The 12,137-nt window shown below is 41.3% G+C and overlaps 1 protein-coding gene across 7 annotated transcripts; it reads left to right on the forward strand.

Moving 5' to 3' along the window:
- Positions 1-1,945: 1,945 nt before the first annotated feature.
- Positions 1,946-11,516, forward strand: TLR1 (toll-like receptor 1). 7 transcript variants are annotated; one of them, XM_011949117.1, is made up of 5 exons: positions 2,955-2,989; positions 3,361-3,437; positions 5,324-5,450; positions 6,831-6,922; positions 8,869-11,516. In XM_011949117.1, exon 5 carries the CDS (start codon positions 8,936-8,938, stop codon positions 11,294-11,296), a length of 2,361 nt encoding a protein of 786 aa, XP_011804507.1. In that variant the 5' UTR covers positions 2,955-2,989; positions 3,361-3,437; positions 5,324-5,450; positions 6,831-6,922; positions 8,869-8,935; the 3' UTR covers positions 11,297-11,516. The 7 variants fall into 7 exon arrangements, with proteins under 7 accessions (XP_011804508.1, XP_011804506.1, XP_011804504.1 ...); XM_011949114.1 differs by lacking the exon at positions 3,361-3,437 and having other exon boundaries at positions 2,871-2,989; XM_011949112.1 differs by lacking the exon at positions 5,324-5,450 and having other exon boundaries at positions 2,902-2,989.
- Positions 11,517-12,137: the final 621 nt, after the last annotated feature.

Consider the following 12,137-nt stretch of genomic DNA (forward strand, 5'->3'; position numbering starts at 1 on the left):
AAAAAAAAAAACAAACAACAACTAATTACAGGTCACATCTAATTGACAACATATTTTTACTGCCCTGAATCCAAAAAGAAGTGCCCAGGTATGGGATAGGGATGGGCAGAGAAATTGCTATGAAGAGATGTACGGGGTTGCTTAGAGTATAAAGTATGAAGTCTTTATTTTGAATTAACGCCATGGGCTGCTGTGAACTGGAATTAGGCTTGTACTTATTTGCATGACTGTGATAACGCTATTCTAGACCCTCATTGTCCAAGGTGGTAGTAGCCTCTGGCCAAACGTGATTGAGTGCCGAAAATAGTATAGCCCAATTGAGATGTTCTGTAAGTATAGAACACCCACTGGATTTTGAAGACTGAGAATGAAAAAGTATAAAATATCTCATTAATAATCCTTTATAATCATTGCATGTTTGGATATATTAGACTAAATAAAATACTTCTAAAAATTTAGAAAGAAGCTGTATTCTCTGAGAATGGAAGTTCTCCCTGGGAGATGAGGCTGTGTCAACGCATGGATGTACATGATTAGAAGTGTGTGTCTGTTGAGTGATGGGTGTACATGATTAGAAGTGTGTGTTTGTTGAGTGATGGGTGTGCATGATTAGAAGTGTGCGTCTGTTGAGTGATGGGTGTGCATGATTAGAAGTGTGTGTCTGTTGAGTGATGGGTGTACAGGATTAGAAGTGTGTGTTTTTTGAGTGATGGGTGTGCATGATTAGAAGTGTGTGTTTTTTGAGTGATGGGTGTACATGATTAGAAGTGTGTGTTTATTGAGTGATGGGTGTACATGATTAGAAGTGTGTGTTTGTTGAGTGATGGGTGTGCATGATTAGAAGTGTGTGTTTATTCAGTGATGGGTGTACATGACTAGAAGTGTGTGTTTGTTGATTGATGGGTGTGCATGATTAGAAGTGTGTGTTTGTTGAGTGATGAGTGTACATGATTAGAAGTATGTGTTGAGTGATGGGTGTACATGATTACAAGTGTGTATTTGTTGAGTGATGGGTGTACATGATTACCAGTGTGTGTTTGTTGACTGATAGTGTACATAATTACACCTATCACTGTGTTTGTTCCATGGTGACCCACTGGACAACAGGGGGAAAAAGAGGCAGGTGGGTGCCTCTGAATTAGACACTTTATTTTATTTATTTTATTTTTTATTTTTTGAGATGGAGTCTCGCTCTGTCACCCAGGCTAGAGTGCAGTGGTATGGATCTTGGCTCACTGCAACCTCCAACTCTTTGGTTCAAGCGATTCTCCCACCTCAGCCTCCTAAGTAGCTGAGATTACAGGCATGTGCCACCAAGTCTGACTAATTTTTTTTATTTTTAGTAGAGACAGGGTTTCACCATGTTGGCCAGGCTGATCTCGAACTCCTGACCTCAGGTGATCTGCCTGCCTCAGCCTCCCAAAGTGTTGGGATTATAGGCATGAACTACTGCACCTGGCCTGAATTATACACTTTAAACGGGTGAGGGTGAATGTTTTTATGGTTTGTGAATCATATCTCAACACACACACACACAACTAACTACAGATCACATCTAATTGACAGCATATTTTTACTGCCCTGAATCCAAAAAGAAATGCCCACGTATGGGCTATTGGTAGGCAGAGACGCACACACTTGTAATCATGTACACAACTGCTAGTGGTGGAGATGAGTCTGTGGGGAAAAAAACAGGAATTCAGAGTGCTGAGGAGCTTCCTTTACTGCTCTGCCCACTTCCCTCCCCTGGGCATTGCTCCCTTGGCCTGGATTCACAAAGTTAACGCTTTTGGGAGCCAGGAACTAATTTCTTAGTCAAAGACACCTCCCTCCTGTCCAGTTAGGGGTCTCAGGGAGGAAATGGCAGGCGGGCAGTTTCATTCTTTCAGTTCCAGAAAATGTTTATAGCCATAACATATTTCCTCTATTAAACAAATTCTGAGGTAAGGGGAAACAGAGAGAGACAGTGAGAACATTACAAGTCAAAAAGAATCTCAGCGCTCTTAGTTTAGGGAAGTTGGCCTTGCTCGCTGTGTGGCAGAAAAGCTGATTATGGGAGAGAACTGTGGAGGGAAGGAAGGGAGGCAGTTTTGTCATCCCCACATCTGGTTTTGACTGGACACCATGTAGGCTGAGATCAACTTCAGAGGCAGTCAGCTCGAATCCCTTAACTTTATTTGCCCATTTATTGTGTTGTTATTTTGTTGTTATTACTGGAAAAGGCAAGAGTAGAGCTATCAGAATGGCTTCCTTGAACATGCTGTCAACAAATCCCAGGATTTTTATAAACCCTATGTGAAAAACATGCTAAGAATCTGTTTTCTTCTTAGCATGTTTTTCACTTAGGTTTACAAAAATACGTTTTGAAGAAAGCTTGAAAAGATCAGTGGAAAAAAATTCAGCATCAAATTTTCTCTGCAAATCAGCTTGTCAAAAAAGACATGATTAACATCCATCCTGTAACTAGCGCATGAATGATCTTCCCTCTTTACGAATGTGTTTCAGCACAACTTTAATCTTGATGCCTCCCTCTTTCCGCTTTTAATAGTGGACAGATGAAAAGGCAAGAGGAAAAACAAAGCAGCTGAAACACACCCAGACGCACACTTCTGCCAGCATAGCCACGACGGTAAGCACTTTGAATTCAGTCAATTATGATCTGTGGATTATTACCACCACCTCATTTACTTCATCAATGTAGACAATAGGAAACTGACTGTAGTGAAATTCGGAACCATAGAAACATGATTCTATTTTAATACAGGCCTATCGGTTAACCCACAGACTATGCTACATATGAATAAGAGAAAATAAGTTTACTCTTAATTATGTAATGTAATTCCAGTGGAATTCGGTAGGTGGCATAAAAGAGCCTTTTTGTTTTGTTTTGTTTTCAACACTAAATGTGGTTAACAGTGAAATAAATCTTCAAGGAAGTGCTTGAATTTCTTATGGACTGCCAAACGGAACAGACAAGCAGGTTGTCTTGGTAAGCAACATACTATTTTATTTTGTAAAAGAAAATAATTGTATAGCTAGTTATTAAGTACAGAATTCTCAAAAATCTGTGTAAGTCCTGGGTGTTTTTCTAAGTGGGTTATATTTCTGATATGTACATAGTTACCGTGTAGTTTATACTGGCATTTGTGTATCAGTTCCGAGTCCTAAATCAGAGAAAGTCCCCCCGCTGCTCTGGGAATAACACCTCGTGTGTGATTTGCTTACAAGAAATATTTTTGAGTTGGGAAATAAATATCTGGGTCACACACGTCTTCTGATTTTCTTCCAGAGCAGCTGCTAGTTGTTGATTTTGACGGCATCTCTCTTCACCCCATCCAAGCAATCGTATTCTCTTCGCAGTGTTAAGGAAAATGAGATATAAGTCAGTTACTCCCGGAGGTAAAGCTGCCGTTCAGCTCTTCTGTTTTTGTGGGCAGGTTTGTTTCAGTTTTTTTCTCTGGGCTTTCCCACTAGCTAGTCCTTCTGTTTCTCAGACCACTAACCTGGTTCTGGGGAGCTAGAAGTCAGGTGGAATTGCAGGTTTTGAAAATGTTTCCCAGGCTACACCCAATTTGGTCAAAAGACTTGAAAGCGAATGTGTTTTTATAACAAACAAAAAGCGAAGTTTCTCAAAACCGCATAGAAAACAAAGCAGAACAGTTCTTGAACTGTCTCAAGTTCTTTTAACCTGTGGTTAATAGCTAGTAGGGTTGTGCAGAGAAGGCCCTTAGTAAATATTTATAGGACTAAACTTAATGGGCCAGATAGATTGCATGGGTATTGTCCATTAAGACCAGTCAAAGCCTTGATTTGATGCCTCCAAAATCTCCAAACGAAGACAAATTAAATGTATTGATTCATTGTATCATATAATGTGAGGCTAAACCTATCATAATAATGAAAATTGACAGAAGCACACCTAGGGGCAGTTTACGCTTTCAAATTAAAGCATCCTTTACTGCTCAGCTTATTTTCTGGGTAGTAAAAGAGTTTTAAGGTTCTAAAATAGATGAGGCTCAGTCATGGTTGTTAAGACTTTGATGAAAAAATGTTTTGGTCTCGGAAACTGAGACGTTGATTTTCATTGATTTAGCAAGTTTGGTACATAAAATTCAAAGATCCTGGAAATACTAAAAATCACTTATTCCTGTGTATAACATTTTGATTTCTTAATTATAGAAATAAGAATGGTTTTGTAAACTGAGTACTTGAAATTAATGGCTTTAAACCAAAGGGCAAGATGGAGGTTGGGCAAATAGAAGATATGTGAATTAATTAATTTAACTCGACATAAAACTGAAGCTATGCTTTCATTAAATGCTTGCGTTAGCGGTGGCAAATCCACATGGGTCTGCTGGAACTTGATTCTTGCCTCCTCAGCGGAAAGAATTTGTCTGAGGGGCATAAGGCAGAGTGAGAGACTGAGGCAAGTTTTAGAGCCAGAGTGAGAGTGTCACGCCCAGGGCCAGGTTCCAGCCCATACTGAGGTCTGAGGGGAGTGGGTGGATGAGCAGATAGCTGAAAGAACACTCAGGGGGCCATAGGCAGGTGAAAGGTGATTTTATTCATCAGCAGCTCTCATCAGGAGCTTACTTACAGTAGTTCTCTCAGGCTGTCCGCCTTGTCCTGGCTGCTTAGTTTGGCAGCTTCCACACACAGCTGTGCGTCCGGCTCTCCCTTGCCCTCAGGGTCAGCAGCTTCTCTTTCTCTTGGCTGGGCACGAGCACGCCAAGCTGTGTCCTGGCTCCCCTCAGTCCGTCTACAAAGACAGACAGCTTTGGCTCTCTCTCTCTCTTTCTCTGGGTGCCAATGCACCTGTACAGTGTCAGCAGGGCAATTACACCATTTACAGACAACAGTGGCTTAGAGCCAAGGGATGAACCTTACCTATGTTATGGCTATGGTGGTAAGCTTCTCTATGCTATGTCTACATGGCTATGATAAAAAGTGAGTTCACGCCTGCACTCTAAATTCACTGAGTTACTCTGGATGTTTACCTCAGCCTGTCCTTGACCAAAGCACAGCCATATTCCTTACAGAGAGTTTATTAAAAAGTTTTAGATCAGGAATGAAAGGAAGTAAAGTATACTTGGAAGAGGACTAAATGGGCAACTTGAGAGATCCAAGTGCCCAGTTTAACCTTTGACTAGGGGCTTATTCGTTGGCAGGCTTCTGGAGTTTTGTGTCTCTTCTTCCCTGATCCTTCCCTTGGGATGGGCTGGCTGCATGTGCGGTGGCTTGCCAGCCCTTGGGAGGGGCTGCATGCACACTGTGTTTACTGAAGTTGTGCACATGCTCACTGGAGACATTTTTCCCTTGCCAGACAAGCCTTCCTAGAGGAAGGTCACATACCCATTGAAGTCTGCCATTTTGTCCCTTGGCATGCATGCGCCAGCCTGCTTGCCCAACTCCTGAGACTTTATCAGGAGGCTGCTAACCACCAGCTTCAGGTGTGTTTTCTATCTATTAGGAGATTGACTTTCCCTGGTGCTGGCTGCAACCAATTATTATTCTAGAGAGACTTTTTTGTTTGTTTGTTTGTTTGTTTTTGAGACAGAGTCTCGTCCTGTTGCCCAGGCTGGAGTGCAATGGCAGGACCTCAGCTCACTGTAACCTCTGCCTCCTGGATTCAAGCAATTCTCCTGCCTCAGCTTCCCCAGTGGCTGGGATTACAGGCGCCTGCCACCACGCCCGGCTAATTTTTGTATTTTTAGTAGAGACAGGGTTTCACCATGCTGGCCAGGCTAGTCTTGAACTCCCAACCTCAAGTGATGCACCCGTCTCCGCCTCCCAAAGTGCTGGGATTACAGCATGAGCCACAGCCCCCAGGTTAGAGAGACTGTTTAACAACTGCCTGATCATCACCTGATGGTCACCTGATAATCCTGGTTGGGGGGTCCCTCTCCTGTCCTGCTCATGTCTGCCTAAGTACCTACTCTAACACTTGCGGACAGGCAGTTTTATAAATGTATGTATTTTTGTGACGATGGCTGTTGTTAAGGAAAAAAGGACAACTTTCATCTTGTTTGTGGTAGGTTCTGTGAGCCAAGCGTTTGCACCCATACATGGGGTCCTGTCTGCCCCTGTCTCTCTGATCACTTTTGCATATCACGCCTGACATGCTGATCACTGATTCCGTTAACTCTGCAGTTGGCTAGGAGGTGGAAAGAGCCCTGATCTGGATTCAGGCATAGGAATAAGCAGGGAACCCCACTTGGGCCTTAAGGCCAGGCCACTTTTGTTTCGACCTATCTCGTAACAGATAGCTCTGTTTTGAGATATTAGGCCCTGCCCCAGGGTATTATTTTTATTCCCATTATTTGAGTCCGTTTAAATTGCCATAACAAAGTACCAGACTGGGTGGCTTATAAACAACAGACACTTGTTTCTCACAGTTCTTTAGGGTAGAAGTCTAAGATCAGGATGGTAGTGTTGTTGGGTTCAGGCGAGGGCCCTCTTCTGGTTTGCAGATGCCTCCTTCTTCTTGTATTTTCACATGGCAGAAAGACAGCCAGAGAGCTCTCTGGGGTCCTTTTTATAAGGGTACTATAAAGGCTCTGTTCTTATGACCTAATTACTTCCCAATTTTCTCCTGCTAATACCATCACATTGGGGGTTAGGATTTCATCATAAGAATTTCACAGGACACAAACATTGAAGCTATAACATCCATTGAAGTATTGCTCCTTGTGTGAGTAGCTCTTTCAGGAAGCTGGAGAGGAAGAATTGGGAAATTTCTGGGTCTTTCAGCCAAATACAGTCAATGTCATAAAAACACCACCTTGACTTTTAACATGAACGTTAATGTCTGCATCATCTTCCTTGCTCAGGGTCTTCATGAACACTAATGGGGGTATCAGGCCCTTTTCCATGTTAGAAGAAATCAGGATAACAAAGGCATATTGGGCACCTCTACAAAAGGGTAAGTCTAAGGAAGGCTCAAAACACCCAGATAAGTTTGCATGTCTAAATTGGGGAACTTTTGTAACTGATGGTTGTTTCTAGAAGCTGAATTATTTAGGTTCTCTGTGCTCATTGAGATATGGGAGGGGATATGCGAAGAGGAATTTGGTGCTTAGCTGATACTGATGGCCTGCTTGTCTAATGGTTCTAGGGGATTTTGAATACGTTCCTTGTGAGAACTGGGTAGCTGTGTAATCGCAGCTGAAAGGGTCTCTGGAGGTGAGTAGTACACACTCTAGAGTTCATCCCAGCACAGCTCCCTCTGTTCTCATATGCCACTGGAATGCTGACCATGAAATAGTGTCTGAGCTAGAGCAGTTTGAATACTGGTACAATAGGCATAACCTAGAACAATACCTGTCACTGCATAAAGAATAAATACATATTTGATGAATGAATGAAAAAAAGTATTCTGAATAAGACAAAGGAGGAAACAACTCCCTTTCTCAAAACCTCCCAGTGTTTGCCACCCTCTCATCATTTTTGGGGTAGAATCCCAACTCCTCGCAATGATCAACAAAGCCTGAGTGTCTTGGCCCTAACTCCCCTCATCTTCCCTAACTCCATGCTAACATTGAACTTCCCATTCCTTCTCAGACAAGCCAAGCTCAATTCCATCTCAGGTCCTTTATACTTGCCTTTTCTTTTGCCAGAAATGCCATAGGTTACCCAGATCTTCCCATAGGTTACTCATTCACTTCATTCTGATTTCTACTCTAGTGTCATCATCTCAAAAAGGCCTTCTCTAACTCATCACTCAAAAATAGCCACCCCCAAGCACTGTCTTATACCTACAATTTACCCTGATTTATTTTTCTCTGTAGAACTTATCACTACAGGAACTTGAGTTTAATCATTTGTTTATTTTCTGTCTCCCCACTAGACAAAAACTCCTTGAGAATTCAGACTTTATCTTGTTCACTGCTCTATCTCCAGTTCTTAAAACATGGCCAGTAGGTGATCAATAAATACTGGTTGAATAAATAAATGGATGAATAAATGGATCTTCTGAGAGACCTTTTATTATGATCTAATTACCTTTTGAATAAGACCAAAGTTAGACCCAAACCGTGTATAGGTCATAAAGGGTAATAGAAGAGCAGTCCCAATACCACCATTTGGGACACCTCTTGAGAAAGTCATGGGGAGACACATGTCGAAGAGTGAAAGTACACCAGTCAAGTCTTAGCTAGAGTTCTAAATAATTTTGGGAAGCTTGGGGCCCGAGAACTTTCTATGAATCCACCTGTATTAGCTTCCTGAGGCTGCTGTAACAGATGATCACAAACGTGGTGGCTTTGCCCTCAACGTTCTGGAGAGCAGAAGTCGAAACTCAAGGCATCAGCAGGGCTGCCCTCACTCCAGAGCCTCCTCTAGCTTCTGGCAGTCTGTTGCTGTTCCTTGCCTTGTAGCTGCTGCACTCCAGTCTCTGCCTCCACTGTCACGAGGCCTTCTCCTCTGTTTCTCAGTCGTCTCTTCTCTTGTCCCTCTGCCTTTCTCTTAGAAGAGCACTTGTCGTTGGAATTATGGACCACCTGGATAATTTGGGATGATCGCTTCATCTCAAGATCCTTAACTTTATTATCTCTGCAAAGACCCCTTTTCTAAGGAAGGTAACGTTCATGGTTTCTGGGGATTAGGACATGGTTAAGATGTAGACATATCTTTTGGTGAGCCACCATTCAATCTATTACACCATCCATATTAAAACTTACTTGATTAGAGGTGGCATCATTATTTACCAGTATATATACTTCTCTAGTTTTAGGCTGTGTAACCCAAAAGAATGTATCTTCCATTTTATGTCTCTAATAAAAAAAAGTTTAATATCAGCCATGACTAATTTCATGTATTTTAAAAATGTATGTAATATATTTCATCATTTCATGTATTTTTTTTCTCTAGAATCTGTATCTGTGTCAAGATGATCTGAAGAACAGATTCTACCTTTAGGAATGTCTAGTGTTCCAGAATGACTAGCATCTTCCATTTTGCCATTATCTTCATGTTAACACTTCAGATCAGACTACAATTATCTGAAGAAAGTGAATTTTTAGTTGATAGGTCAAAAAACAGTCTCATCCACGTTCCTAAAGACCTATCCCAGAAAACAACAATCTTAAATATATCACAAAATTATATATCTGAGCTTTGGACTTCTGACATCTTATCACTGTCAAAGCTGAGGATTTTGATAATTTCTCATAATAGACTCCAGTATCTTGATATCAGTGTTTTCAAATTCAACCAGGAATTGGAATACTTGGATTTGTCCCACAACAAGTTGGCGAAAATTTCTTGCCACCCTACTGTGAACCTCAAGCACTTGGACCTGTCATTTAATGCATTTGATGCCCTGCCTATATGCAAAGAGTTTGGCAATATGTCTCAGCTAAAATTTCTGGGGTTGAGCACTACACACTTAGAAAAATCTACTGTGCTGCCAATTGCTCATTTGAATATCAGCAAGGTCTTGCTGGTCTTAGGAGAGCATTATGGGGACAAAGAAGACCCTGAGGGCCTTCAAAACTTTAACACTGAGAGTCTGCACATTGTGTTCCCAACAAGCAAAGAATTCAATTTTATTTTGGATGTGTCAGTCAGGACTGTAGCAAATCTGGAACTATCTAATATCAAATGTGTGCTAGAAGATAACAAATGTTCTTACTTCCTAAATATTCTGGCAAAAGTTCAAACAAATCCAAAGTTATCAAGTCTTACTTTAAACAACATTGAAACAACTTGGAATTCTTTCATTAGGATCCTCCAGCTGGTTTGGCATACAACTGTATGGTATTTCTCAATTTCAAACGTGAAGCTACAGGGTCAACTGGACGTCAGAGATTTTGATTATTCTGGCACTTCCCTGAAGGCCTTGTCTATACACCAAGTTGTCAGCGATGTGTTCAATTTTCCACAAAAGGATATCTATGAAATCTTTTCAAATATGAACATCAAAAATTTCACAGTGTCTGGTACACACATGATCCACATGCTTTGCCCATCCAAAATCAGCCCATTCCTGCATTTGGATTTTTCAAATAATCTCTTAACAGACACAGTTTTTGAAAATTGTGGGCACCTCACTGAGTTGGAGACACTTATTTTACAAATGAATCAATTAAAAGAACTTTCAAAAATAGCTGAAATGACTACACGGATGAAGTCTCTGCAACAATTGGATATTAGCCAGAATTCTGTAAGCTATGATGAAAAGAAAGGAGATTGCTCTTGGACTAAAAGTTTATTAAGTTTAAATATGTCTTCAAATATACTTACTGACACTATTTTCAGATGTTTACCTCCCAGAATCAAGGTACTTGATCTTCACAGCAATAAAATAAAGAGCATTCCTAAACAAGTCGTAAAACTGGAAGCTTTGCAAGAACTCAATGTTGCTTTCAATTCTTTAACCGACCTTCCTGGATGTGGCAGCTTTAGCAGCCTTTCTGTACTGATCATTGATTACAATTCAGTTTCCCACCCATCAGCTGATTTCTTCCAGAGCTGCCAGAAGATGAGGTCAATAAAAGCAGGGAACAATCCATTCCAGTGTACCTGTGAGCTAAGAGAATTTGTCAAAAATATAGAGCAAGTATCAAGTGAAGTGGTAGAGGGCTGGCCTGATTCTTATAAGTGTGGCTACCCAGAAAGTTATAGAGGAACCCCTCTAAAGGACTTTCACATGTCTGAATTATCCTGCAACATAACTCTGCTGATCGTCACCATCGGTGCCACCATGCTGGTGTTGACTGTGACTGTGACCTTCCTCTGCATCTACTTGGATCTGCCCTGGTATCTCAGGATGGTGTGCCAGTGGACCCAGACCCGGCGCAGGGCCAGGAACGTACCCTTAGAAGAACTCCAAAGAAATCTCCAGTTTCATGCATTTATTTCATATAGTGGGCACGATTCTTTCTGGGTGAAAAATGAATTATTACCAAACCTAGAGAAAGAAGGTATGCAGATTTGTCTTCATGAGAGAAACTTTGTTCCTGGCAAGAGCATTGTGGAAAATATCATCAACTGCATTGAGAAGAGTTACAAGTCCATCTTTGTTTTGTCTCCCAACTTTGTCCAGAGTGAGTGGTGCCATTATGAACTCTACTTTGCCCATCACAATCTGTTTCATGAAGGATATAATAACTTAATCCTGATCTTGCTGGAACCCATTCCACAGTACTCCATTCCTAGCAGCTATCACAAGCTCAAAAATCTCATGGCCAGGAGGACTTATTTGGAATGGCCCAAGGAAAAGAGCAAACATGGGCTTTTTTGGGCTAACCTAAGGGCAGCCATTAATATTAAGCTGACAGAGCAAGCAAAAAAATAGATTACACATCAAGCGAAAAATATTCCTCCTGTTGATGTTGCTGCTTTTGGAAGTTCCAACAATGACTTTATTTTGCATCAACACAAATGTAAACACAATTGTGAGTGTATGATGTAGGTAAAAATATGTACTTTCGAGCCCCAGTTCACCATTTATATGTGGTATTAAAAATTAACGAATGATATAACTTTGATTTAAGCAGTTGATTTCTGACACATAAGGTATCCACTTGTTTCTTTGCTATAACTGAGTTCTGAATTTATCATGAAGTCAAGGGAAGCATCTATTTCTCTTCAGTGATGTGTGTTCCAGGGTATCATGGTCAATATTGGAAAACGCCATGACTTTTATGAGTATACTGGGTTTGTATAGCAGATTTCTACAGCTTTTGATGCTTTCCTCAGTTCCATGGTGCATTCAACTCAACCTATTGATGGCTGCTCACTGATAATGCTGGAGACACTATGCCTGAAGGTTCCCCCCCAACCCCCGACCATGATGCCCACACAAAGGGCAGTCCAGAAGTGCTGGAAGTTGTCCTTGGAAACAGCCCTCAACCAATGTCAGAAAGAGCTGGGGGATAAATACCCCGACTTTCTCACCCATGTTTTAAGATAAATCTTGGGTATACTTTGCACTCTCCCTGAGTTCCCCAGTAAGACAAAATTCTGGTTGTCCACTGTCTTGATAAAGTATTCTCGATTGGCTTCCTTCCCATTTTTTTCTCACTTACTTATTCCTCTATGTGTATTCCATAGGATCACCTCTGTGATAAACTACTTGCCACTGAATATTTGTCTCAGGGTCTGCTTATGAGGGAGCCCATACCAAGAAAGTGTTC

Source organism: Colobus angolensis, unplaced genomic scaffold, assembly GCF_000951035.1.
Source record: "Colobus angolensis palliatus isolate OR3802 unplaced genomic scaffold, Cang.pa_1.0 Scaffold29, whole genome shotgun sequence".
In the NCBI taxonomy this organism is placed as follows: Eukaryota; Metazoa; Chordata; class Mammalia; order Primates; family Cercopithecidae; genus Colobus; species Colobus angolensis.

Coding starts and splice junctions, on each gene's coding strand:
- TLR1 (XM_011949118.1), top strand. CDS start 8,936: ATGACTAGCATCTTCCATTTTGCCATTATCTTCATGTTAACACTTCAG.